The sequence below is a fragment of the Trichoderma asperellum genome, chromosome 4 (genome assembly GCF_020647865.1).
Source record: "Trichoderma asperellum chromosome 4, complete sequence".
Taxonomy (NCBI): domain Eukaryota; kingdom Fungi; phylum Ascomycota; class Sordariomycetes; order Hypocreales; family Hypocreaceae; genus Trichoderma; species Trichoderma asperellum.
In genome coordinates this window covers 4824141-4849036 of record NC_089418.1, presented here as the reverse complement: position 1 = coordinate 4849036, position 24896 = coordinate 4824141, and the positions used below count along the sequence as shown (strand labels likewise).

General features: G+C 52.7%; 8 protein-coding genes across 8 annotated transcripts; 5 read left to right on the top strand and 3 right to left on the bottom strand.

Moving 5' to 3' along the window:
• Window positions 1-4388: 4388 nt before the first annotated feature.
• Window positions 4389-7258, top strand: TrAFT101_008000 (uncharacterized protein). Its single transcript, XM_024908384.2, has 4 exons — window positions 4389-5768; window positions 5842-5979; window positions 6050-6147; window positions 6238-7258. Exons 1-4 carry the CDS (start codon window positions 5743-5745, stop codon window positions 7053-7055), a joined length of 1080 nt encoding a protein of 359 aa, XP_024758888.2. The 5' UTR covers window positions 4389-5742; the 3' UTR covers window positions 7056-7258.
• A 157-nt stretch (window positions 7259-7415) lies between these two features.
• On the top strand, window positions 7416-8883 carry ALG3 (dolichyl-P-Man:Man(5)GlcNAc(2)-PP-dolichol alpha-1,3-mannosyltransferase; the record flags this gene model as incomplete). Its single annotated transcript, XM_024902631.2, has 3 exons — window positions 7416-7542; window positions 7654-7898; window positions 7978-8883. 3 exons carry the CDS (start codon window positions 7416-7418, stop codon window positions 8881-8883), a joined length of 1278 nt encoding a protein of 425 aa, XP_024758889.2.
• A 29-nt stretch (window positions 8884-8912) lies between these two features.
• Window positions 8913-9516, bottom strand: TrAFT101_007998 (uncharacterized protein; the record flags this gene model as incomplete). The annotated part of the gene is made up of 2 exons (XM_024900444.2): window positions 8913-9021; window positions 9080-9516. 2 exons carry the CDS (start codon window positions 9514-9516, stop codon window positions 8913-8915), a joined length of 546 nt encoding a protein of 181 aa, XP_024758890.2.
• An 868-nt stretch (window positions 9517-10384) lies between these two features.
• On the top strand, window positions 10385-11950 carry TrAFT101_007997 (uncharacterized protein; the record flags this gene model as incomplete). The annotated part of the gene is made up of 2 exons (XM_024902632.2): window positions 10385-10797; window positions 10861-11950. The coding sequence occupies 2 exons, from the start codon at window positions 10385-10387 to the stop codon at window positions 11948-11950; spliced, it is 1503 nt and encodes a 500-aa protein (XP_024758891.2).
• A 114-nt stretch (window positions 11951-12064) lies between these two features.
• Window positions 12065-13451, bottom strand: TrAFT101_007996 (uncharacterized protein). Its single transcript, XM_024900577.2, has 3 exons — window positions 12733-13451; window positions 12519-12661; window positions 12065-12453 (listed from the first exon to the last, which is right to left on the bottom strand). The coding sequence occupies exons 1-3, from the start codon at window positions 13212-13214 to the stop codon at window positions 12320-12322; spliced, it is 759 nt and encodes a 252-aa protein (XP_024758892.2). The 5' UTR covers window positions 13215-13451; the 3' UTR covers window positions 12065-12319.
• Window positions 13452-14065: 614 nt separating this feature from the next.
• Window positions 14066-16016, top strand: TrAFT101_007995 (uncharacterized protein). Its single transcript, XM_024898637.2, has one exon. It carries the CDS (start codon window positions 14443-14445, stop codon window positions 15754-15756), a length of 1314 nt encoding a protein of 437 aa, XP_024758893.2. The 5' UTR covers window positions 14066-14442; the 3' UTR covers window positions 15757-16016.
• Window positions 16017-17687: 1671 nt separating this feature from the next.
• PKC1 (Serine/threonine kinase) lies at window positions 17688-22643 on the top strand. The gene is made up of 7 exons (XM_066128202.1): window positions 17688-18485; window positions 18623-18889; window positions 19000-19977; window positions 20049-21126; window positions 21192-21393; window positions 21488-21893; window positions 21963-22643. The coding sequence occupies exons 1-7, from the start codon at window positions 18077-18079 to the stop codon at window positions 22022-22024; spliced, it is 3402 nt and encodes a 1133-aa protein (XP_065984319.1). The 5' UTR covers window positions 17688-18076; the 3' UTR covers window positions 22025-22643.
• On the bottom strand, window positions 22528-24748 carry TrAFT101_007993 (uncharacterized protein). Its single transcript, XM_066128201.1, has 3 exons — window positions 24212-24748; window positions 22965-24140; window positions 22528-22888 (listed from the first exon to the last, which is right to left on the bottom strand). Exons 1-3 carry the CDS (start codon window positions 24316-24318, stop codon window positions 22843-22845), a joined length of 1329 nt encoding a protein of 442 aa, XP_065984318.1. The 5' UTR covers window positions 24319-24748; the 3' UTR covers window positions 22528-22842.
• Between the last annotated feature and the right edge of the window lie 148 nt (window positions 24749-24896).

Sequence of the window (24896 nt, the reverse complement as noted above, 5' to 3'; positions counted from 1 at the left end):
ACATGGGCGGCAGGTACAGGTAGCGGCGGCACGGCAGCACGTTGGACCACGCGTGTACATGGAGGCGCAAGTACAGAATACCAACATTCGCCGCGTATGTGTGTGCGCGTGCGTGTGCGCAGTGCCAAGTCGGCAATGGCTGGCGCAGCATAACTTGTGCAAGCTGGCGGTGGTGATTCATCCATGCTGCGGCCAAGTGCTGGCATCAAACAGCACGATGCTGGCAAATTCCATCTCTCTAGCCAGCGAATCCTCTATTAGCGCTGCAATCAAGAGCCGGCCACGAGCGCACTGGCGCACATGTTCTCGCTTGCTGCATGGGCTGCACGACATGTACTTTGATCCTGCTGACTGCCTACAGCGCTCTACAGTATGCTCGACTGGTACCATGTTCCCTGTACGTGCGTGTAGGTGCATCTGCAGCTGCATCTGCGCTGCACGTGCTGGGAAACGGCGGCTAGCGATGATATTTTATGTTCCCTGTAGCATTGCTAATGTTGCATTGCTTTCTTGAATTCTCTTCTCTTCTCTTGGAGTACAAAGCATTCAGTTGTCTGGCAGAGTAGTCGGGGTTTCGAGTCACTTGCTTGCTCCGCTGAATCAGAAGCCCGCTATAAGTCGGATTTGCCGTCTCATAGCGTCGCCGGCAGCGGTACAGATACTTGCACAGCACTCGAGGCAGTTTACGCTCCAAATAGCGCATCGGATTCCACACTCATAGTGGGACAGATTAGCAAGGGAATGGCAGGAAAGAGAGAAGAAGACAATGAAATGTGGCGGGGTGACAGGGGCTGCTCAACTGCTGCAAGGCAAAGCACCAAACGCCCAGTCCCCTGCTGCTCGTAACAATAGGCCCGGGCCAGGCCCCGACTCTTGATCCCTATCGGCCCCTGGACCCCCCAAAAGCCCCAGGGCTTAGAGGGGTCGAGGGGTCAGTGCTATTTTATAGTGCACTTTCTGCCCTACCCGCGCAGCCTTTTTTTGGCTCAACCGTTGCGGCCGCAGCGACTTTTGACAGGCTTCCAGACCGACTCCAGTTGGACTCGTATTCCAGGTTTGATGCCTTCTAGCCCAACAGCAGCATCAATTACGTCTTGGTTATTATTAGGCGGCCTGCTGTTGGCCGTGTGCATCGCACCATCACCTCAGGCTGCGCTTTGCTTCCGCCTTGCCCCTAACAGGACCGACCTTCCAGTACAGGTACTCCAATCTCTTGCCAGGTACTGCATCGCGGCGCGTCGAGTTCCAGCCCGCCATTCAGGCTCCTGTGCCAAGGCTCAACAGCAGTCGTACCTTGGTACGGTACATGTATCCAGGCATGGCCTGTCACCACCAAGACCGAGTGGCTAATGGCAGCCGGTCATGCCCGGGCCTTGCCCTGCGAATGGCTCCGGCAAGCCGCGCATTTCTGCCACTAGCATGCATGGATAGGTTAAAAAGCAATCATATGGCCTGGCGCCGTCCATTCACAGCGACGCCCGCCTGGCTCTCGCTTGGGAAAAAGACAAAAAGGTGTGAAGCGTACATGTACAAGTCGCGGGCATGATGTCTCGTGGACAGCTCCAGCTCAGGGCTTGCCACCGCGCAGCCACACCGGCCCCGAGCGACGTGAAGGGAGGTGAGGTGATGTCGTTGATTGATACCATCAAGTATATTGGGTACATGCTGCAGTGCCCGGAAATCAAGCCCGGCCGCTCCTTGCTCCGTGTTCCGCGCTGGTCTCATGCCACGATCCAGCCCCCTTCATATTGCGTGCACACCACATCGCAGGCTTCTTCTCGTTCTCGTGCAAGGCCGTGTTGCATCGGCACAAAAATTTGAGCGCCGCTGCGGACAGACTTGCTGCTGCAAATTTGCCGGCTGCTCGTCTCCTTCTTCTCAACGATGCCGCTGTCCCACGTCCCGCTATTGGCTCCGCTTGTGAGACATGGCATAGCTTGTCCCGATCCCCAAACGAGACATGTTCTTGTCTGGGCTGGATCCACCTCTCAATCCGTTCCATTCTTGGGTGGCTCGACTGACGTCTGGCCTCGACGAACAGGTACCGGCCGAGTGGAGACGCCAGGTCTCTGGCAGAGTACCGCACTCATAAGAATAGCCCGATCTCGACGCCATCCCGATCATCAGACGCCGAGATGCAGCTGCCTACATGCGCAATACATGATGTATCCTATACGTGTATGTATTCAGGAAGTCGGATTTAATATGGCCGCCGCTAATCGCCTTGGCTACTCTGATGCGGCTCGATTGATGGATTGGCTAATTGAATGACTCCGGGGTTTGAGGACCAGAGACGGTGTCAACTCCAATGCCACCCGCTGACGAAGGCGAGCTATTACTGCCTAGTACACGCTACAGGCCTGCGAATCCAGATAAAACAAACCTCGACGCCGCAATGGAGCAAACCCCTAGTCATTGTTGTTAAGCCTCCCATGCAAGCCGGTGGTCTGTCCGCTCATCGCCAGCACGGTCGCCTCTCCATATCGGTTTAGATACCTCGTTGCGGCCCTTTGCGTGCGCTACGGCATGACTACATGTGCATGCATGGGAGATATTGCGAGATGCCCAGTCTGTCTCTTCGTTATGCGCGCGTCTTCGTATCACTGAGGAACCAGGAATTGCCCCCGCAGTAGACTTCGTATTCGTCAGATGGCTGTTGTTACCTGCGATACTGAGATAGCTACCCGAGTCTACTTCACCGGTCAATACTAAACAAATAGGAGAGAACAGAGACCAAAGAAGAGGCAGGAGAAGAGGGAAACCGGCGAAGAACAGGCGTCGATTACCTCGAGAAAATGTCACCGATTGTCAGCGATCCTTCTCTGACCACCATCAAGTCCTTGTACCTTGCATGTACTCTGCCGCTGCGCAGTTGGGAGTCGCTCAGAGACTCGAATATACCCGCGACAGGCCGCCCCGCGCTAAGTGCCCGCTCATCAGCTTGACCAAGGAAGAGGAAAACAGGTTCCGGCAGGGAGAGCTTGTACAGTGTGCCATCCCCCCATCCAACCCACACAGAGAGCGTTGAGGGCATGCTTCCTTTTGGGACAGGGATTGCCGTTCAAGCTTCCCCTGCTGCTCGATTCCTTGGGCGTCTTTGCGTCATGACCTGACAGTAACCTGGTAAGATCGGCCATTCAGGCTTGATAAAGCTCTCAGGCCTTGCAACCCAAACAAGCTTCATCGACAGACGGTCAATCCCCTCTGGCAGATATTACTGATTTCGGCCAGAGACGTCATCGCGGCCAAGTCTGGTCTTGGATCTAGATAGAGGACTGAGACGGGCTCGCCACGCAGGCCGAGCGAGCCCTGCAGAACGTGCTAGTCCATGTGTTGTCCGGAACATGTTCCATACTTACTCTCCTTGTCTGGGAGGATGCTCAAATTCGATATGTCTGTGTCTGTTCTGTTACCTTGGCCGACTTCAGCAACTTGATACTACTTTGACCCGACACAGCAAAGTCCTGGGAGCCTCGCCCACGTACGTCCCGAGTGTGCAGGCGACAAGTCATCGCTGCATTGGTGCTGTAACTCCCCTCATTGCAATGCTCCGTGCTGAGCTGTACGACTACACGTTGGACATGCCCTGTCCGTGTCCTGTTGTGCCTGTTCGGTGATGAGTCCTTCTACCTCTTTTGCTCAAGCCGGCAAGCACCGCGCTGCCTCCTCAACACGTTCCCTCCGTGCTCGGAAGTCGAGAAGTTCTGGTAGAGTCGATGCGCATATCCATCCTGTGAGCTATCCTATGAGTGCGGCTTTCGCTAGCCACTGCTTGCCTGCTTTGGATAAGCAGCATGCAAGCAACCTATCCAAGCTGCTCTCCACCAATCCTTGAGTCGCCAGGCCGAGCATTCATATACTACTGCGACTGCATGTATGCTACGGCAGCTCGGGAAGATGGCCAGTGCCACCACAAAATGGCCGTAAATGCAATTGCCCCCGTCATCCCAACGTCGTGCAACCAGTTAAACGTCCAGACGGGAGATTTGCTTAGCCCCAAAGGTGGCCAACAAACATTCAAGGTAGTGGTACATTCTCATCCTCTCTTACAGGCCCAAACTACATGTAGGTACTTCTCCTCGGCATCCCAACAAGACTGCGTCTCATTGTCATTTGCTACTATCGCGATTACGCTGCAAGTACAAGTACGTCGTACAAGCTCGGTGATGCGATGTCCCTCGCCTTTTTTGGTCATCCTTGGCACTACCTAATTAAGCATGGATGTGAACAGCAAACAATACGGGTATTTCAGGCGAGTAGCATTCAATCTGCATGCTCCCTACCCGTCTTGCAGGGAGAAGAAGAAAATTTTGCCTCGCAGCCATCTCGGCGGATGACAGATGACCACGTGGACGGGATGGGACTTTTCATTAGGGCCCGACTTAATCTCAACTGTGTCTCGACGACGCCACATCAACCGTCTGGCCAGACTAAGGCCCGTCTTGCAGCACGCGGGAGACGGGGAGAAGCCGTAGTTGATTCACCATCTATCAAGCATCCCCATTTTCTTTGCTTTATCTTGTTTTCACAATGGCAACCTTGAGTTATGTGAGGGAAATCTATTGTGGGAGGGGTGTCAACCTGTATCGGTTTTGTGATTACCTTGACGGGACGGCGTGCGCCGCAGATGCAATTGGTCCCGTAGCGTTTAATGAGGATGCAACAGCTTTGTGAAACGATCTGATTTCTTGAAGGGACTTTGTCCTACACCTCCCTTTTTAGCAGCCTCGTCCATTGGCCAACGGCGAGAGAATCAATGACCTGGAGTTCCAATGGAGGTCAGAAAATATCTGTGCTTGCCGTATCGACGTTGCCACTCTAAGCTAAGAAGCTGTGCTGTTGAATAAGTGGCTATTCCTCCAATTGAAAGTGAAAGTCATCAATAAGAGAATTGGATGCTGAAAATAATTCGCCATAGCAGCGTCATCGATGAGCAAACTGGTTGGCTGTGGCACTGGAAGTCATTGCCGTCCTCAACAATAATCTCCATCGTTTGCGTCAAGATGTCTGGTGCCCGATGGCCACTTCGAAACGGAATATACCTACTCACATATCGAAAATACTCTCCAAATCTGTTCTAGCATCAGGGCGGCAATCTGGGAGAGTGCCCCGGTGTGCAAGGATCTAGGATCAATCCTTCTTATCGGAACAGCTGGAAGGATTTGTTGGGCTGGGCCTAGAATTCCGACGGCGGTAGAAATTTTCATTCAACTGCTTATGTATTGTTTCATCTATTATTAACAATGCTATTCATAAAAAGGAAAGCGGAATCAACGAATGAAGAGAAGCATCCCTCCCGCTAAGACTATGATTGCGTAGATTATATCCCTCTGATGTCCACTTACACGCAGAGAGCTAATGGTGCAATATAGAGAGGCTTCATTTGCACCAGCACCACAAACCGAGCCTTTTCCTTGTGTTTATAACAAAACAAGACGCCGAATGCTCCAAATGCTCCGATTTTTTGACGTAAAATTTACCTTCTAGTCGTGTAAATTCGCTAATCTTGACTAAAACAATTGAAGCATGTCGATGGTTCGACGAGTGCGGGGAGACGCCGGCCGTAGTCACGCCGGCTCCGCAATCGCTCAGACGCGGTCCGACGGCTACTACTATTTGCTTTTCTATGTGAATACATGAGGATATCTTTCATGAGAATTTCGAGACATCATAACTCTTGAATACTCAGATGCGACATAACTGAAGTAAAAGCTACACCATTCATTGTGTGATTCTTTAAACATGGCAAACGTAATTGTCGTTGCAGGGTGAGATTGTAAACCAACTCTCAAGTCATTCAACATTATATGCATTGGTTAACGAAGAAGATGTTTACTACAGGGCTGGCGTGAGTGGCCTCACTTCAGCACTGCTCCTTTCGAGGAACAAGGCCAACAAGGTCACGGTGGTTGCGAAACACATGCCTGGTGACTATGACATTGAATATGCCTCTCCTTGGGCTGGAGCCAATGTGTTGCCGTTAGTCCAGCTTACCTGTTCTCGAGATGTTTTGTTTCCCTTGATGGTTATTAAACTAAGAGATACATAGAATGGCCGACGACGAGAATAGCAGATGGGAACGCCGTACCTGGCCAGAGTTGAAGCGTCTGACAGAAGAGGTGCCCGAAGCAGGAATCCACTTTCAGAGTATTTGACGCCCTTTCCCCTCCGTCTTTCTCCCCTTTTTTTTCCTCTTGATGGCTCATTTCTGACTGCTTTGCTGTTTTGATTCTATAGAAGCCCGTGTTTATAGAAGAATGAAAGATGAAACAGCGCCAGGCTATCATCCTTCTGATCCGCTATTCCACGCGAATCCCTGGTATAAATCCGTGCTCCCGGATTATCGCGAGCTGAGCCAAGAGGAAGTCATTCCGGACCATGATTCGGGATGCGAATTCACAAGTGTGTGCATCAACACGGCCATTTACCTCCCGTGGCTCCTTGGCCAGTGTGTCAAGAACGGCGTCGTCTTTAAAAGGGCCGTCTTGTCGGATATTCAGGATGCAAAGGCGCTGAGCCACACAAGCCAGCCGCCAGATATCATCATTAACGCTACTGCGCTGGGCTCTCTCAAATTGGGCGGTGTCGAGGACACGGCCATGGTTCCTGCTCGCGGACAGGTAGTTGTCGTGCGGAACGAGTGCTCTCCCATGATTGCCACATCGGGCACTGACGATGGCGAGACGGAAATGGCTTACATCATGCAGCGCGCTGTGGGTGGAGGAACCATCTTGGGGGGAACGTACGATGTGGGCAACTGGGAGTCTGTGCCGGATCCGAATATTGCGATTCGGATCATGCAGAGAGCGGTGCGGGTTGCGCCGGGGCTGGCGGGGGGCAAAGGCGTTGAAGGGTTGAGCATTATTAGGCACGGCGTTGGGCTGCGGCCTTGTAGGAAGGGAGGCGTGAGGATTGAAGAGGAGCGTTTGGAGGATGGGACGAGTGTTGTGCACAACTATGGCCATGCGGGCTGGGGATATCAGGGATCGTATGGATGTGCTGAGAGGGTCGTGGAGTTGGTGGAAGAGATTCAGAAGAGGAGGGCGAAGAGCTAAGAGGGACTACCTCGTTCAATTTTATACGATGTTTTACATGTCTTGTTCTTGTAAAGCCATAGTGTTGAGATGTTTGTCTCATGGCTCATTCCATGTATACGGCGGTTCGTTGAGGCCGATAAGCGGGTCTATGCAATTTCCGGGGCCTTGCTTCACACCCATCTTTTTTTCACACGTTGCAGATGGCGCTATATTAAAACCACAACAAGGGCGTTTTCACGTGTTTTGGATGGAGAAAAGCTCCCACGATATGCCTCTTTATTGAAGATATTACCGAGGGACTAGGCCAAGATTCATAAAGACTACCTTTGAGCTCATTCATTTGGTATAGAGAAGGCCTCCAAGCCCATTCGCCAAATCATGGCTTCCCTCATCAAATTCGCATCCGACGTGGCCAGCGGCCGCCATGCGCTGTCGAAATTCATCCCCCTGGGACTCTGGTTCGCAGATGCTATTCTCTGTGGGCTGGTTATCTGGAAAGTGCCATGTGAGTCAAGTCTATATACGAACTCTTGTATAGAAGAAAAAGAATGAATGAATTGCGAAAGGGAATTTTGATCTTTTTTTAATTTGTTTTATGCTAACACTGGAATCACAGACACTGAGATTGACTGGACGGCGTACATGGAGCAAGTCACGCAGTTTGTCAATGGGGAGCGAGACTATCCCAAGATGGAGGGCGGCACAGGGCCGTTGGTGTATCCGGCTGCTCATGTGTATATTTACACGGGGCTGTACTATCTGACTAACAAGGGGACGGACATCTTTCTGGCGCAGCAGCTGTTTGCGGTCCTGTACATGGCTACGTTGGGAGTGGTCATGTTGAGCTACTGGAAGGCCAAGGTGAGTTTTATGAATGCCTTGATTTTCCCGCCTTGATAGAGAAGCGGGAAGACAGTTTCACTAAACAAGCATAATGCAGGTTCCGCCTTACATCTTCCCACTGCTGATTCTGTCAAAACGGCTTCACAGTGTGTTTGTTCTGAGGTGCTTCAACGACTGCTTTGCAGCCTTCTTCTTATGGCTCTGTATCTACAGTTTCCAGAACAGAGCGTGGACCGTCGGTGCTCTGGCATACACCCTTGGTCTGGGAGTCAAGATGTCGTTACTTCTCGTCTTACCAGCCGTAGTCATCATTCTATTCCTCGGCCGTGGATTCAAAGGAGCACTGCGATTGGTATGGCTGATGGCACAGGTTCAATTGGTTCTCGCTATTCCATTCATCACGACGAATTGGGCTGGCTATCTAGGCCGAGCTTTCGAGCTATCGAGGCAGTTCAAGTTTGAATGGACTGTCAATTGGCGGATGATGGGTGAGGAGACGTTCCTCAGCCGGGGCTTCTCCATCACACTACTGTCATTCCATGTCATCACGCTCCTTGTCTTCATCGCGGCTCGATGGCTGAAGCTGCAAGAACGATCCCTCCTTGGAATCATAACCTACGCCGTCCGATTCCAGTCGCCCTTTACAGAGAAAGAAGAGGCCAAAATCTCCAACAAGGTCGTCACGCCTCGATACGTCCTTTCTACCATCCTGTCGGCCAATGTGATTGGTCTGCTATTCGCCAGGTCTTTGCACTACCAGTTTTATGCGTATCTGGCATGGGCAACTCCGTTTCTCTTGTGGACAGCGTATCCGAACCTCTTGGTTGTGGTACCGCTGTGGTTGGCGCAGGAGTGGGCGTGGAACGTTTTCCCCAGCACCCCTCTCAGTTCAAGCGTCGTGGTGAGCGTCTTGGCCATTACGGTTGCCGCGGCGTTTGTTGGCTCTAAAACGAATCCAGCTTTGTACCAGCCCGGAGGATCAGCAAAGCCAAAACAGTTGTAATCGTGGGTTGTCGCAATAGAAGCGCTGCTTCACTCTTCCTCTTCTTCCTCTTCGTCGTCGCTGGGCGGCAGCTTTCCAACATTGGAATCACTTTCCTCATCGCTGAATTCCTCAACCACTTTGGCAAACTCTTTCGGCCTAGAATATCTCATTAATAAATTGCATAATACCGAAATAGACAAGGCTTATCCCATACCAGTACGCCTGCTTTCGCCATAGCTTCTCGTCTCGTACGACGTTTATAATTTCTCCAATTGCTCTGCTGTCCTGGGTGCCCACCGGATAACCCTCGGCCAGGACATATCCGCCGCGCTTGATCCAGATGGTGTTGCGGAATCGCTGGGCGAGCTCGAGCACCACGGGCTTCTTGTTTGGCATCTCGCAGGTATACAAATTGTTTCCTTCGGGCTTCAACACGCGCACGATGACTTGGGTAGGCTCCAATTCGGCAGGTGGAGAGAGCGCCTCTTGCGCGGCGGCGAGGACGTTGCGCTTTGGTTTACCCATGGCGGCTTTCAAGTCGAGTTTGCGGATCTTTTCCCGAATTCCTCTTTGGCTGGCAGGCAGCTGACGGCTCTGGATGTCAAAAATTGCTTCTAGATTTGGTGAATGGAAATAAACCGGGGCGTGCATGGCGGGGCACAGGCACAACGATAAGACAGATTGCCGCGATAAGGATGAAATTCCTTCATTTGGGGCATCTTTCTCCGCTGCGGAATGTCCCTATTGGGCGGGGCCGGTTCCAGGGTCCATACGCTGGGAGAGGGGAGAGACTACAAGTTAAACTATTACCTACTCAATACGAAGTGGCTTAATCGCCCCAATGGGAGAAATACCGGGCAATACTGGAGGAGGGTTAAACTACCATTGGGCCATTGACGTTTTGGCTTTTATCAATCGTGGACCAGCCACCCAGCCCGAAGACGGCTGCAGGTGAACGGACCGCCAATCTCGTCAAGATCACGCACACCACCACAGCTGGACTCTCAAGCCACCCGTGTAAGCCGTCCTCCTACACCGGGCAAGTTTGGTGGGGGAGGTGCCGGCGGAGAATTTCTATGCTGGGATCCTACCAGGGTAGAAAAGCAGCAACCTCTCACAAGGCCGATCCGGCTCACGGAGGGCACGAGCCGATATCGTCTCGACCCGCATATTCTGCCTTTTCTCTTATTAAACCACCATTTCCCGATGCCAACATGGTTTATTATTCATCAGCCGGAACTGGGCATTCCACTAGTCCAAGCTTATCGGTCCACGAGACCTGGAAAATTGGGCCTTGAACAGCGGGAATGTGTAGCTTCCTGGGATGGAGTGTAGCTGGCGGAGCTTTGCCGAGCTGTCCTGAACCTCTTATAAGATATCGAGCTGGAGATTTTCCTTGAACTTTGAATTCATGATTTATTCATGAGCACCATCAGTCATATGGTTAAACCTTGAATCTGCTACTGCCCAGTGGCGAATTTACTTTGTGTTGACAACGCCGGTTTTCTGTTTTTTAAAGATGGACGCAATCTTGCTGCGCAACCTCGTGGAGATCCAAACCCAACCCTCTACAAACGAGGCGTCCAGACCACCGCCCAGGCCACTCACGGCCCCAGAAAAGGCCTACCAAAGATCATACTCTTACCAAGGCCAAGAGGATCCCGCCAGCACGAGAAGACCATCACTTCCACGCGATGATAGTTATGTTTCTGGCGGTGTAGTCACTCCCGGCACGGAAGATGTATTGCTAGACGCGGATCTTGAGAGAAGCCGCCCGGCCAGTCCTGAACTGGGGGTTGATGCCGTGGAAGTGGTGCCCAGTGTATGGGAGCCGTACATGAATCGGTTCCGATTGCTGGCTGTTTGCCTGTCGAACTTTGGGAATGCGTTGAGTGACAGCGCCGCCGGTGCTTTGATTCCATATATGGAGAAGTGAGTCTCCATCGCCTCTCACTTGGAAATGAAAGAAATCCAAGCGCATTCTAACAATCCCAGGCACTATGACATTGGCTACGCCATCGTCTCCCTCATCTTCGTCGGCCAAGCCCTCGGCTTCGTCTTCGCCGCCTTCTGCCTCGACTCCCTCCGCGCCAAACTCGGCCGCGCCAAGCTCATCGGCCTCGGCCAAATGCTCATGGCATGCGCCTACATCCCCCTCGTCGCCGCCGCGCCCTTTGGCGTCGTCATCGCGGCCTTCTTCTTCGTCGGCTTCGGCATCGCCGTCAACGTCGCCATGGGCAACATCTTCTGCGGCAGCCTGCAGAACAGCACGCTCATGCTGGGGCTGCTTCATGGGAATTATGGCATCGGGGGCACGTCGGGGCCGCTGATTGCCACGGCGCTGGTGACGGTTGCGCACACGGCGTGGAATCATTACTACATCCTGACGCTGGGCATGTCGTTTTTGACCATGGCGCTGTCGGCGTGGGCGTTTTGGGGGTTTGAGAAGCAGCAGAGTCCGGCGGCGAGAGAGAGAGAAGCGTTGCCTGACAACTCGGCTTTCTTGGGCATGTTTGCTGCTGTGAAGCTACGAATTGTTCTTCTCGGATCGACCTTCATCTTCACCTACCAGGGTGCCGAAGTGTCCATCTCCGGTTGGGTGATTTCCTTCCTGATCAACTCTCGTGGTGGAGATCCCTCGTCCGTGGGTTACGTCTCGGCCGGTTTCTGGGCTGGCATCACGCTCGGTCGCTTCTTCCTCTCGGCCCCGGCCCAGCGAATCGGCGAAAAGGTCTTTGTGTACGGTCTAGTCGTCGGAGCCATCGCCTTCCAACTGCTGGTATGGTTTGTGCCCAACGTTGTGGGAGATGCCGTTGCCGTGTCCATTGTCGGACTGCTTCTGGGGCCCATCTATCCCTGCGCCGCGGCGGTGTTCATGAGAGGCTTGTCTCATCGCGATACACTGAGCGGGATGGGGGCCATTAGTGCTTTTGGCAGCTTGGGCGGTGCGGTATGGCCGTTTGTGACGGGCTTGCTGGCTCAGGCTGTTGGCACTTGGGTGCTTCATCCAATTGTTATTGCGTTGTTTGTTGTGATGCTGCTGTGCTGGTATGGCATTCCGGCAGATTCAAAGAAGAAGCAGTGATTGATAGTCTGGAGATGGTTTATTGGTTGCTTTTTGGGAAAAGGAAAAAAAAAATAGATATCAAGAATGGCGTGTATGGACTGGTTACATTTATATGAAAAGTAAAAAGTATAGCGTGGATTGAATCAATATGGAAAAAAATCGTTTTATATGCTTTGTTCGTCTATCCGTTTTGCTTTCTATAGAGAATCTAAGCCAGCCTTGAGCCTTTATATCTTCGGATAAATCTATATCTCTCCAGAATGTACCCCATAAGTGTCCCAACATCCATCATTATCCATTAATCCGCCTCTTTAACCAAATTATCCGGGGGAAAGTTCTAAAATATTCCCCTATGTTTATCATAGTCATGTAAATCATAAATTAAAATTAAATGCGACCCTTGGCCTCTTCCTGGACGGTAGTCTTGCCAGCAACAATATCCTTGACTGTCTGGGTGATGCTCGTCCAGTCGTTGAATGTAACAAAGGGCACCTTTTCGTTTTCGCACCAAGTAACCAGGTCTGTTGCGCGCACATTAAGTCAGCATTACGAAATAGAGAATGGCAAAGACAACGATTTCTCTTACCCTTTCCAGCCTTTGCGAATAGCAGATCCGTCTCCTTGGCGGCAGAAAGATCTGAGACACCGTCACCGGCGTAGAACATGGTTGGTCTGTTGGGCAGGCTGGAGTATTTTCGGATCTCAATCGACTTGTCGTGGCCGTGGATGCTGCGCAGTTGTGTCAGCGTGTCAAAATCAAAAAAAAAAAAAAAAAAGGAGAAATGGCGTTAAAAGCTCACCTGTCATCGCGGAAGATGATCTCCCAGCCGCCCTTGTCGTTGAGGCTCTTGCCCTCTCTCGCTCGAACAAAGTTGCTCACAATCTGGATGTCCCAGCCCTTGCCCAGCAGCTTGTCCAGCAGCGCCCTGATGACGGGCTCCATGCCTCCGCTGAGAATCACAATCGGCACGTTGTTGTCCTGGGCCCAGTTGTAAAAGTCCCTGAAGCCAGGGTCGAGCTTGATGTTCTCCAGCAGGATGTCGACGCACTCGTTGAAGGGCGTGGTGACGCTGTCCAGCATGTCACGGAACGAGTCGCGGAAGTGGACTCTGCCGTAGAGCGTGTCGGCGTTGCCCTGCTTGCGCTTCTCGGCGCCGTAGCCCAGGTTGTCGGTCATGTAGTCGTTGGAGTCGGCGGTGGTGACGGTGCCGTCGAAGTCGGTGAAGAAGATGAACTGGGGGTTGGTGGCCATGGCCGGCGTGTCGTTTGCGACGGATCCCATTTTGACTGAAGTTGCTCTGGAGAGAGATGCGCTGAGAGTTGACGGGTATCAGTAGAGGTGGATGAAAGGAAAATAAAATAAAAATTAAGATTGTTGGAGGGGCAGATGGATGGAGGGGCAAAAAGTCGATGGCGATCAAGATCCAATTGCGACAACGGAGAGGCAGACTGTCGACGGACTGCGATAAGATAACGGGACAAAACAAGAGGAGCTTGTCAGGAAAACGGCTGGATGTCCAAATGCCAATTGATTAAATTAAAGATCTATATAGAAAGGAGAAGAAGAAAACCGTAGCCAATGACGGGAATCGAATTTGGAAAAGATTCGCAATCGCCAAGCATCCAGTAAAATCCCTCCTGGCGCGGCGCCGATCAGGGAGCCAGAACTCGGCGTGTCGTCACCCAGGCGGTTTCGTTGGCGGCGTCGCCTGCTGAGATGCCCCGCCACAGCGGCCTGGGAACAGGGGCCGGCATGCCCCGCCACAGCACTAGAACCGGCGGCGCCTCAGCGGCTGTTAGACTGGAATCTGGAAGAGGTGGTGTCTCTTTGCCGAGGACAATGAAGCGTCGACGGTCTCTAAAGTCAGCCACAGCAAGCCTCGCAAAGAAAAATTGGAGGCAAGCTGTTTAATTAGATCCAATTCATTCATGGCTTTGATATTTATATCACATTGTGTATGTAGGCATTAATATGTGTGAATCCCAACGCATGCACCCTCGGCCGTACTTTTGGCACCCGCATGCTGTATTCACCACCGTAAGCCGCTCTGATGCGGGCACCGCTCTCTGCCAGCGCGCGAATTTTGGCAAAGGCGGTCTACGTCTGGGAGAAAAATCCTCGTAGCTGGAGCACTAAGATGCCGTCGAGATCGGCCCAACGACCCGGGCTCAACCGACGGGGAAGCTCTTTTTTTCTTCTCTTTTTTTCCAAAAAAAAATGTGGAGGTTCGGGTACATTATCGCTCACGCTTGCTAGCTGGCGGCTTTGCTGTCAATTGGCACTACTGGCGTGACCCGGCTTATTTTTTTCCCTCTACAGGCGACCAACGGCTTCGGGTGCCAAACGAGACAGGGCCAAGCTGAGACAACCTCGAGCCCATTGCATCTCGACATCACAACGCCCAGCCCCCGAGACGCTGCTGCTCGCTTTGCCCAGGCCCCGCGGTTCAGGCCCTTGAGAACAGCAACCGCCCGCAGTGCAGAGGCTGTCTGGCCCTGCGCTGGCAGAGATGCAGCCCTTTGGCCGCGCAGTCTGGAGGCATGGCAGGATAGGGCTGGAGCTCGCCGCCGTGAGGCCGCGGCCAGCACCGACCAGCGGCGGCATCGCAGCCGCAGCCCGATGGCCCTCGCCGGCCACTTGCGTTCGATGCCAGGTCCAAGCCATTGCCTATCCTGCACGCTTCTATTCGTCTAAGCCGCCATCAGACAATGCTGAGAATCCCGTCAGCCCGCCCCAGTCCGAACCCAAAGCCGCCGAACCCAAAGTCGACGAGCCGGCCTCAACCGCTGCGAAAAGTGAGAATGCCGAGCCGGCCGCTTCGTGGTCCAAGCCGAGCTGGCTGGAGCTGCCATCCATATCGGAGGAACGGCGAAGTGCCTTGAATAAAAAGTTCAGCGACATTATGGATAATATGCAGTCAAGGGTTCTCAATGCCTCGCAGAAGCTCAACGAGATCACCGGATACACAAGCATCGAAACCATCAAGCTGGACAACGAGCAGCTCGAGCGTGATTTAGCCTCAGCTCAGGCCCGGGTACGGTCAGCAAGACAGGCATACAAGACATCGAATAACAAGCGAGCGTCGACCCAAAGAGAGGTGACTACGCTGCTCGCCCGCAAGGACACATGGACGCCGCTGGATCTGGAACGCTTCACAGAGCTGTACCGCACAGACCACGTCTTGGAGGGCGAGGTCGTCTCAGCACAGGAAAACTTGACCGAGGCCGAGTCGGACGAGCAGAAGCTCAGTCAGAGGCTCAATGCCGGCATTCTGAAACGCTACCATGAAGAACAGATTTGGAGCGACCGCATCCGAAGGGCCTCGACGTGGGGCACCTGGGGCCTGATGGGCATGAACTTTGTCCTCTTTGTCGTCTTCCAATTCGTTGCCGAGCCCTGGAGGAGGAAGAGACTCATCAAGGGCGTCGTGGCCGAAGAGGAGCGAGTCCTCGAAAAGGTCCAGGCCGAGATGGCCCTCATCAAGGCTGATCTCCATGTCATGGCCGAGGCCGCCGCCACCGTGGCCGCCAGGACGCCGGACAGAGATGCCGAAAGGCTCTTCAACGTGGAACGCATCAAGGAGGCTTGGCGCTATGCCCTCTCCGGTGCCTGGATCCGCAACTTTGAAGAATGCAAGCAACTCTTTTTACAATGGAAGGCCCTCATCACCGACCCGGACGTGTGGAAGGCTGGGTTCGAGGACCTGATTAGCGTGCGCCCGCTGCAGATGCGCATGCGGGACGCATCGGCCCTGGTGCTGGAGGGCCTCATCACTGGCATAGCCATCACTTGGAGCATGGGAGCGCTGTTTGGACGAAAATGATTTTGACGAGAGGGCGACTTAGACGTGCGTGTGTATGTATTGTAACGATTTCGACCATGATGTAATATAGACACTAGCTAAACAGTACCATATTGGACCTTGAGGGATATACAAGGAGAAAACATTAGACGCATATAACACGATGAATGAAAATGCTGGGGCAGAACAATTACTACTTTTTAGTTAGTTTATGTATACATATGATTCAGATGAGAGGGGAGTTTGTCCAATGCCATTGAATCCATGAGAAGCTCGCCTGGACTTTCGTTTTGTTTCACTGTGTTTCCCGTTTGAACAAGGCCCATTTCATTCTTTCACCCATCTATTGCAGCGAGTCTAAGCCTCAGGAGGTGGCGGTGGCAGAGACTACTATTAATATTAATGCCACATCTGCGTATTTTGAAAGATGATGCTCGATACGCTCGCCGCTTCCCCCAAAACTTGCCACAGCCATTCTCCAGCCACAGCCACCACCTTTTTTTGGATAACTCCGGATCTCGCGTTGGAATCAATGAATCCAAATAATGGCAAGGTACCTATAGCAGAGAGAAGACAAACACACACACACAAGCCCATGGGGCAACGTCACTCCGGCCAGCCGGTACAACCATGTCCTAGCCCCAGCAAGGGAGCGTCCCTACGATCTAGGACTTTTGGTACCTAATAGGTAGTGAGGCTAGGACTTTTCATTCGGTACTGGAACCGAGGAGGCTTGCTTTTTGCGGAGGAGTCGCACAGGAAAAAGGCCTCGTCTAATGCAACACCCCACCGGTTTGGAGGCTGTTTGTTGGTTGCTTGTGATGGCCCGGAGGTTGTAGCGGGTAAATAAACTTTGCAGTCAAGCTTTTTTGTCTCTCACGAGCCGAGATTCCCTCGTGCCCGTCTCGGTTGGTTAAGTGAGTTGGGTTCGATTCGAGGGAGCAGTCAGTATACTATTGACGGGAGATACGGGGAAAGGTGGGAAGTGTGAGGGTGGAAAGGTGGAATGCGGGTGGCAGATTCTCATGTGTTTATACGAGATGGCATCTACTGTGCTTTCTGAGATGTTGCAAGGTGTTTGGTCATCTATTAATAGGCCTACAAGTATTACAAGTATTAATATCAGTATTAAAAGCGCTGTCGATGTTAACATCCATGTATTATTTAATAGCAAGAACTGATCGGCGATGTCGAGTAAGAAGTTGAGCATAGCACTTCTCATGTCAACCAACCCATACGATGTTGGACAACGGTATGAACAGTGCCACCCAGCACAAATATTTGCCTCACCAGCCAATCAGCAATGCCTGGGATACAACTCTCGCTATCTTGACTACAGCTGCTGTAGAACTGTCTAGAACTAACCTCGTATAATGAGAAATTGCAACTCCCTGTTCATTATACAGGGTAGGTCTGTATGTGCGGCAGATGTCTCCGCCTGATGATGGATGATGTGGAATCACGCATAAGGTCTGAATCATCGCTTATTGAGCACTGAACAAGAGCTCCGTATCTGCAAAGACTTGTGATATTGCCACGAGCAGACTCTAAGCAGCCATCTACCGGCCTGAAAAATCGCCGTAACCGTGTTTATCTGTTGACAACATCTCCAGCAGCCTTAATTCGTGTAGTAATACCCCGTAGCGTGCCAGCTAGGCACCCGTATCAACACACCTCGGAGCTGAACACTAGTCTGGCCTTCGAAAGCTGCACGACGATCCTGGTAGTAAATGCTGACAATCAACCCACCCCACGCTGTGATTGTAATGCATCCCTACATAAAGAAACATCCATTGTAAAAGCGCTGATAGCCTCAACGCTGTGCCGGTGGCATGTGGCTGGCTCTGTAGGATCGGAGCTGGGCTTTAGAGCCCTGGAGAACGGCGCTTCAGTGCTAGTGTCGGCGTGTGCCCCCTAAACCTACAGCGCCTGTATTACTCGTCTGCAAAACACCCGATATTCGATAATAAACCCCGCCACAAGCCTAGCGACTCTCCCCCCCCATCACTGACGACATCCACCAACCCCAAAACACCACCTTTTGGCCAAGGACAGGCTCTTATTATTTTACTGCACTCCCCTCTTCCCACCGCCAGAGACGCTCCCAGCCTTTTGCCTCCCGGGCATCGCCAGCAGCTTCTCATCGCCCGCCTCTCTGGCCACGCTCGTGGAGCCGTTGCTCGTGGAGCCGCTTGTTTTTTTTCTCTCTCCGCCAGCTCTGCTCCTCTCCTCACCACCTCCCCTCATCTAGCTTCGGCTTCTTCAACTCCTCCCTCCTCCTCACCTCCACCACCCAAAAGCCCGTCTTGCGCGTACGCAACGCGCCCCCACCGCCGGCACCATGAATGAGGACGAGGCAATCCAGAACATCACCAAGAAGATTGAGCGGGAGAAGGCGCTCATCAACGCCGCCAATGCCATGCGGTCACAGACCAACAACGAGGCCGTCCGCTCCCGACTCGACTCCCAGATGCGCGATGGCCGCCGAAACCTGCAGTTCTTCGAGGAGAAGCTGCGGGACATCCAGATGCGGAGGGTCGGCCAGGGCGTCGAGGGCATGTCTCTGGGCGGCGACGACGCCGGCGCTCCTCCCGCTCCGCCGCCAAAGGACGCCTCCTCGTCGTGGGGAGACCAAGGCTACGGCTCGAGTCGAGACGGCCCTCCCAGCGATTTGCAGCCGCCGAATCCCAAGTTTGGTGCTCCCGGCCCTGGAGCAGCCTCCAAGACTCGTCCCAACTTCACCAAGCTAGGTATGTCTGCCATGATGAAGCCCACCGCCTCGCTCTTGGGTCTCCCCCCTGTCTGGTGTTCTCCTCATCCGAATCTTCCCCTCCTGCCTACAGGAAAACAACTGGAAGCTCTTGCTAACATGAAACCCCGCTCATAGATTTGATCAAATACGATACCCCTTACCTTGGCCCTCGAATCCAGCACATGCTGTCGCAGATTCAGTTCAAGCTCAACGTCGAAGAGCAGTATCTCAAAGGCGTTGAGAAAATGGTTCAGCTTTATGGCATGGAGGGCGACCGGAAGAGTAAAGCCGATGCCGCTGCTCGTAGAGTCGAAAGCAAGCAGAAGATTCTTCTCTTGAAGCAGGCATTGAAGAGATACGAGGAACTGCATGTTGACATGGACTCCAGCGACGCCCAAGATGGTAAGTGACGCATGATCAGGAGCGATAACTAAATTTATCGCCTATTTGTTACATGAACTTTCATGAGCTTTCTACTTTAAGTTTCCTCATGCTAACCAATTTCCCACCAGACGACTCCATCAACACTCCCAACCTCCGCAAACCCCTAAGCGGTCAGCTTTCCATTCGTGTCGTGGCTATCAAGGATGTAGATCACGCTACTACCGGGAGATTTGCTCGTGGCCCAGAAACTTTCGTTGCCGTTAAGGTCGAGGACACTGTCATGGCCCGAACAAGGACGTCGAGAAATGACCGTTGGGAAGCCGAGTATCACAACATAGAGGTTGACAAGGCCAACGAAATTGAGCTTACCATCTACGACAAGCCCGCTGAGCACCCCATGCCCATCGCCATGCTCTGGGTCCGGATATCGGATATCGTCGAGGAGATGCGTCGCAAGAGGATCGAGGCCGAGATGAACAGCTCCGGCTGGGTGTCTGCTGACAGAATGGGCAGCTCTGGACATGGCTCTCAATTCCCAATGAGCCCAACTTCCGGCTCTTTTGGAGGATCGCCCCAAACTCCTGGCAGCGGCCAGGGTCAAGGAGGTGCGCCGTTTGGCGATCCGGGCCCTCAGCCGCAGGTTGTTACCGGTCCTGTTGACGGATGGTTCAACCTTGAGCCGGCTGGGCAGATCCAGCTCGAGTTCAGCTTCGTCAAGGAAAACCGACAGAGACAGGTGGATCTTGGTCTGGGACGAAAGGGCGCTGTTCGACAGCGCAAGGAGGAAGTTCACGAGATGTATGGCCACAAGTTTGTCCAGCACCAATTCTACAACATCATGCGCTGTGCGCTTTGCGGAGATTTCCTCAAGTACTCTGCTGGTATGCAGTGCGAGGACTGCAAGTATACCTGCCATAACAAATGTTATCCTAGCGTCGTCACCAAGTGTATCAGCAAGAGCAATGCTGAAACCGATCCGGACGAAGAGAAGATCAACCACCGCATTCCACACAGGTTCCAGCCTTTCTCCAACGTCACGGCCAATTGGTGCTGCCACTGCGGTTACATACTTCCGTTTGGAAAGAAGAACTGCAGGAAATGCTCAGGTAAGTCGCCGTGCTCGTCATATTCACTTTTTCTTCACTTTAAAAGCATGCTCATCTGACTTGTTTAATAGAATGTGGCCTTACATGTCACGCCCAGTGCGTTCACCTGGTCCCGGATTTCTGTGGCATGTCCATGGCTGTGGCCAACCAAATTCTCGAGGGCATGAGAGTCCAGAAGCAGCGCATGTCGGAGAAGACGCTGCGAGGCCCCAGCAAGAGCCCAATCACCGGCCACGCTTCATCGGGTTCTTTCTCGAGCGCTGGAGCAGGCTCGACTCCTGGAACTCCCTCTGCCGAGGCTACGGAGGCAGCACGACTTATGTATGCCAACCAGACGTCGCCTCAACGGCCGGATCACCCAGGCCGCGCGCCTTCCGACCTTTCTGCTGCCGCTGCAGCTTCTGCAGCCATGGCTGCCGCGCAGAATCGAACTGGATATGACTCGGTACAGCAGGATCCTTATGCTGCAGGAGGACAGTATGGCGGTGGTCCTCAGACTCCAGCGCATCACAAGTACAACCCGGCCGATTATGCCAATGTAGACCAGGGTTTCCCTGCTCAGCAGCAGCCAGCTCAGCAACGACCTCCGCCCCAACAGCAGCAGCAGCAGACAATGCCCCCTCCCCAGATGGCTCCCCAGCACCCTCCTCCCCAGCAGCCACTGCCACCGCAGCCGAGCCAGCCCCAATACCAGCAACAGCCCGCTGCCCCCAAGCCACAATCCCCTGCTCCTGCAGCTGCTCCCCAGGGAGCTGCTACAGGGCCCGGAGGTGCTCAGCGAAAGGCTCTGCCGTCTGCCACCGACCCTGGTACCGGAGCGCGCATCGGTCTTGATCACTTCAACTTCCTTGCTGTTCTTGGAAAGGGTAACTTTGGAAAGGTCATGTTGGCGGAGACCAAGCGATCTCGACGATTGTTTGCCATCAAGGTGCTCAAGAAGGAATTTATCATTGAAAACGACGAGGTGGAGAGCATCAAGTCAGAGAAGAGAGTATTCCTCATCGCCAACCGGGAAAGGCACCCGTTCTTGACCAACTTGCACGCCTGTTTCCAGACGGAGACGCGTGTTTACTTCGTTATGGAGTATATTAGCGGTGGTGATCTCATGCTTCATATTCAGCGCGGCCAGTTTGGCACTAAGCGAGCACAGTAAGTTAACCCAAGGCACAATTGTTCTTTTGCGAGCAGGTGAATTGATACGATTTGATTTTTAGGTTTTATGCCGCCGAAGTTTGCTTGGCTCTTAAGTATTTCCACGAGAACGGCGTCATCTACCGTGATCTCAAGCTCGACAACATCATGTTGACGCTTGATGGACACATCAAGATTGCCGATTATGGTCTTTGCAAGGAGGACATGTGGTATGGATCAACGACAAGCACTTTCTGTGGAACTCCCGAGTTTATGGCTCCAGAGGTATGCAAAACGAATCCGAGAGAGAGACCAAGATGGTTCTTGCTTCTATTCGCTTTCTTTCTAGCAATGTAAATGCTAACAATGATTTTTCTAGATTCTCCTCGACAAGAAGTATGGTCGTGCGGTCGACTGGTGGGCATTTGGCGTCTTGATATATCAAATGCTTTTGCAACAGTCTCCGTTCCGAGGTGAAGATGAAGATGAGATCTACGATGCCATTCTCGCCGATGAGCCGCTATACCCCATCCACATGCCTAGGGATTCGGTGTCCATTCTGCAGAAACTCCTTACCCGAGAGCCTGACCAGCGTCTTGGAAGTGGACCTACGGATGCCCAGGAAGTGATGAGCCAGCCCTTCTTCCGCAACATCAACTGGGATGACATCTACCACAAGAGGGTGCAGCCTCCTTTCCTGCCGCAGATTAAGAGCGCCACGGACACAAGCAACTTTGACTCTGAGTTTACGAGCGTTACTCCCGTTCTCACACCAGTTCAGTCTGGTAAGTCTAAATCTTCTTTCCTCTCTTGTCCCTTTTCTGTAGTGGATACTAACAATATTACTATTACAGTGCTGTCTCAAGCTATGCAAGAAGAGTTCCGCGGATTTAGTTATACGGCGGATTTGGAGTAGGAAGAAGAAAATGTGACCGAAGCTGACCAAAATCAGCCTGCTACGACGATGCAATTAATGGTTATGGAAGCTCTATAAAAGGTGACCCTTTCTCCTAGCTATTTGGGCAACCAGCAGGATACGGGCGCGGCAAATGCGCCCGGTGGACTTTTTTTTTTTCTTACTAGCTGAGACGACGAGACGATACGATAGTCAATTGGTGATACCTATAGGATGGGGCAGAGAGAAGAACAAAAATTGGCGAGCTTTGAGTGTCTTTTGTTTTCTGGAAAGGGGACATAATATCAACAACCCCCTCACTTTCTAGGCTACGGTTTGTGCGCCTTTTACCATTCGCTTCTTCCTTAACCTTTTCTTTTCTTTTAAAGCAGCGACTGTTTTTTTTTATTAAAAAGCAAAATCTCTTTTGGGGGATTGGGGATAAATCTTTTCTCTGTACTTTCTTTTGAAAAGATTGTCGCGGTTGATTTTTATATGCTTTCTTTCAGTTTGTTATGTGGAAGCCGGGGTTGAAAAGAAAAAGGGGATGTTTACAGCGAAAGAAGGTTTATACAGACCTACTAATAGAGAATTTGATATTATCATTATAAAAAAAAATGTTACAGGAATGAGATGAGAGTGATGTTTGCATAAGTTCATGGCTAGTAAAGGGAAAGTGGATGAGTTTTGATCCTTTTTTGATTCAAAGGACGTAGTGGGACTGGCATCTATATGAGGATATTTACAAAACATAGACTCCCTCTTCTCTTTCTATCTTTTATTCCTTTTTTTTTTATCCATTTGTTTCTTTTCTCGTCATTCGTTTTTTTACCTTTATTTTAGTTGGTGTACTCCTTTTGCAGCAGCTTGGCAATGGTGTTGAGCCTGTATCTCATGTTAGCGCTATGTAATCTTACAAAAATCGAAATTCATGTTGAAAAGGAAAAAAGAAAAAACTTACTGGATGTTGCTTGTGCCCTCGTAAATGGCGCCAATCTTGCTGTCACGGAAGAACTTCTCGGCCAGACCCTCACGGACAAAACCCATGCCGCCCATCCACTCTACGCCAAGACCGCTTACACGGCCGGCAACCTGGGAAGCGTACAGCTTGGCCATGGCGGCATCCTTGATGAAGTCCTCGCCGGCCTCCTTCTTGCGAGCGGCGTTGAAGACCAAGGCGCGAGCGGCGGCGATCTCGGTGTAGGCCTGGGCGAACTGGTGCTGCATGCCCTGGAACTCGCCGATCAGGGAGCCGAACTGCTTGCGGTCGTTCCAGCAGTACTTGACGGCGTTCTCCCAGGCACCGAGAGCGAGGCCGGTCATCTGGGCGGCGATGCCGATACGGCCCTCGTTGAGGATGCTGATGGCGTACTTGTAGCCCTGGCCGCGCTCACCGAGGATGTTCTCCTTGGGGATGTGGACGTCGTCAAAGTTGAGGACGCAGGTGCTGCTGGCGCGGATGCCGAGCTTCTTCTCCTTCTTGGCGATGGAGAAGCCCTCGGTGCCCTTCTCGACGATGAAGGCGGTGATGCCCTTGTAGCCCTTGGACGGGTCGAGGTTGGCGAAGACGAGGAAGACGCCGGCCTCCATGGAGTTTGTGATCCACATCTTGGAGCCGTTGAGGACGAAGCCGTCGGCGGTCTCGGTGGCACGGGCGGCCATGGCGAAGGCGTCGGAGCCGGACACGGGCTCGGAGAGGCAGAAGGAGGCGACGGTGTCGGTGGCCAGGCGCGGCAGGAAGGTGCGCTTGACGTGCTCGGAGCCCCATTTCAGGATGGCGGTGTTGCACAGCGTGTTGTGCACGTCGACCATGACGCTGACGCTGGGGTCGGCGCGGGCGAGCTCCTCGATGGCGATGATGGCTGAGGTGAAGTTCATGCCGGCGCCGCCGTAGTCCTCGGGGATCTCAATGCCCATGAGGCCCTGCTCGAAGAGCTGCTCGACGAGGGCCGGGTCCATGGCCTCGGCCTCGTCCATCTCGCGGGCCTTGGGGAGGACGACGTCTGTGGCGAACTTGGAGACGGACTCGGTCATGGCGGCCTCGATTTCGGAGAGGTGGGTGATTGGCGTGGGGGGGATGTCGGAGATGTCGATGGGGGACTGTCTGGGGAGGGTGGTGGAGATGTGGCGGAGAGGGCTGTTGAGCGCATGTTAGCGAATGATGATGAATAGAGAGATTGTAATTGAGTTGAATGTGATTCTTCTTACACGTTGCTTCGGATGGCTGGGCGGGCAATGCCGGCGGCGGCGCGCTGGGCGAGGGTGCGGCCGCTGCTGAGGGCAGGGCGCAGAGCTCGTGTAAATGATGATGACATGGTTGGTGGTGTAGCTGTGAAGGAGGAGCTTAGAAGCACAAGATAGAGGAGCTGGAGCTGAGCTGTAACAAAGAAGCAGAATCCCCCCAAAAAGAAAAAGAAACGAATAAATGGGGAAGAAGAAGAAGAAGAAGGGGGAAAAAAAAGGGAGGATCACAGAATCCAATCCCTTTATCTCTTAGCTTTGGTCTCTCGTCGGTCCGGAGTCCCTTTGACACTCTTTCTTTCTTACCCCAGGCCAGGCCTTTGTACCGGTGGAGTTTGTCACATCAAGCCGAGGGTAACCATTTTTACCGCTGGACCTTGGACCGCCGGTCTGCGGGCCGAAAAAGATGGGCAAAAAAAAAAGTCACAGCAGATAATTGTACGATTACGTGGGGAGAACATCCCGAGGGAAAGGGAGCCGGGGTTTAGCCGCTCCTGGGCTTGGGGAAGCTTCATGGCGGGGTGTTTTATCACATGCTGGAGGTGGAAGAAGCGGGATATGTACGTACCGTAGTCTAAAATTCGGAATGCGGCAGATCTGCGGCTCCGAGAATTTCGACGTCATGTGACCTGGCTCTGCTTCGTTCAGCCCA

Bases quoted from the DNA above. Each gene is read 5' to 3' on its own strand.
- TrAFT101_007993 (XM_066128201.1), bottom strand. From the start codon at position 24,318: ATGTCATCATCATTTACACGAGCTCTGCGCCCTGCCCTCAGCAGCGGC. The intron at 24,141-24,211 runs GTAAGAAGAATC...TGCGCTCAACAG, and splicing joins CCAGCCATCCGAAGCAACGT to CCCTCTCCGCCACATCTCCA. The intron at 22,889-22,964 runs GTAAGTTTTTTC...CATGAGATACAG, and splicing joins GAGGGCACAAGCAACATCCA to GCTCAACACCATTGCCAAGC.
- PKC1 (XM_066128202.1), top strand. From the start codon at position 18,077: ATGAATGAGGACGAGGCAATCCAGAACATCACCAAGAAGATTGAGCGG. The intron at 18,890-18,999 runs GTAAGTGACGCA...ATTTCCCACCAG, and splicing joins CTCCAGCGACGCCCAAGATG to ACGACTCCATCAACACTCCC. The intron at 21,394-21,487 runs GTATGCAAAACG...TGATTTTTCTAG, and splicing joins CCGAGTTTATGGCTCCAGAG to ATTCTCCTCGACAAGAAGTA.
- TrAFT101_007996 (XM_024900577.2), bottom strand. From the start codon at position 13,214: ATGGGATCCGTCGCAAACGACACGCCGGCCATGGCCACCAACCCCCAG. The intron at 12,662-12,732 runs GTGAGCTTTTAA...ACAACTGCGCAG, and splicing joins ATCATCTTCCGCGATGACAG to CATCCACGGCCACGACAAGT. The intron at 12,454-12,518 runs GTAAGAGAAATC...TGCGCGCAACAG, and splicing joins ATTCGCAAAGGCTGGAAAGG to ACCTGGTTACTTGGTGCGAA.
- TrAFT101_007995 (XM_024898637.2), top strand. From the start codon at position 14,443: ATGCAGCCCTTTGGCCGCGCAGTCTGGAGGCATGGCAGGATAGGGCTG.
- TrAFT101_008000 (XM_024908384.2), top strand. From the start codon at position 5,743: ATGGCAAACGTAATTGTCGTTGCAGG. The intron at 5,769-5,841 runs GTGAGATTGTAA...TGTTTACTACAG, and splicing joins AACGTAATTGTCGTTGCAGG to GGCTGGCGTGAGTGGCCTCA. The intron at 6,148-6,237 runs GTATTTGACGCC...TTGATTCTATAG, and splicing joins AGCAGGAATCCACTTTCAGA to AAGCCCGTGTTTATAGAAGA.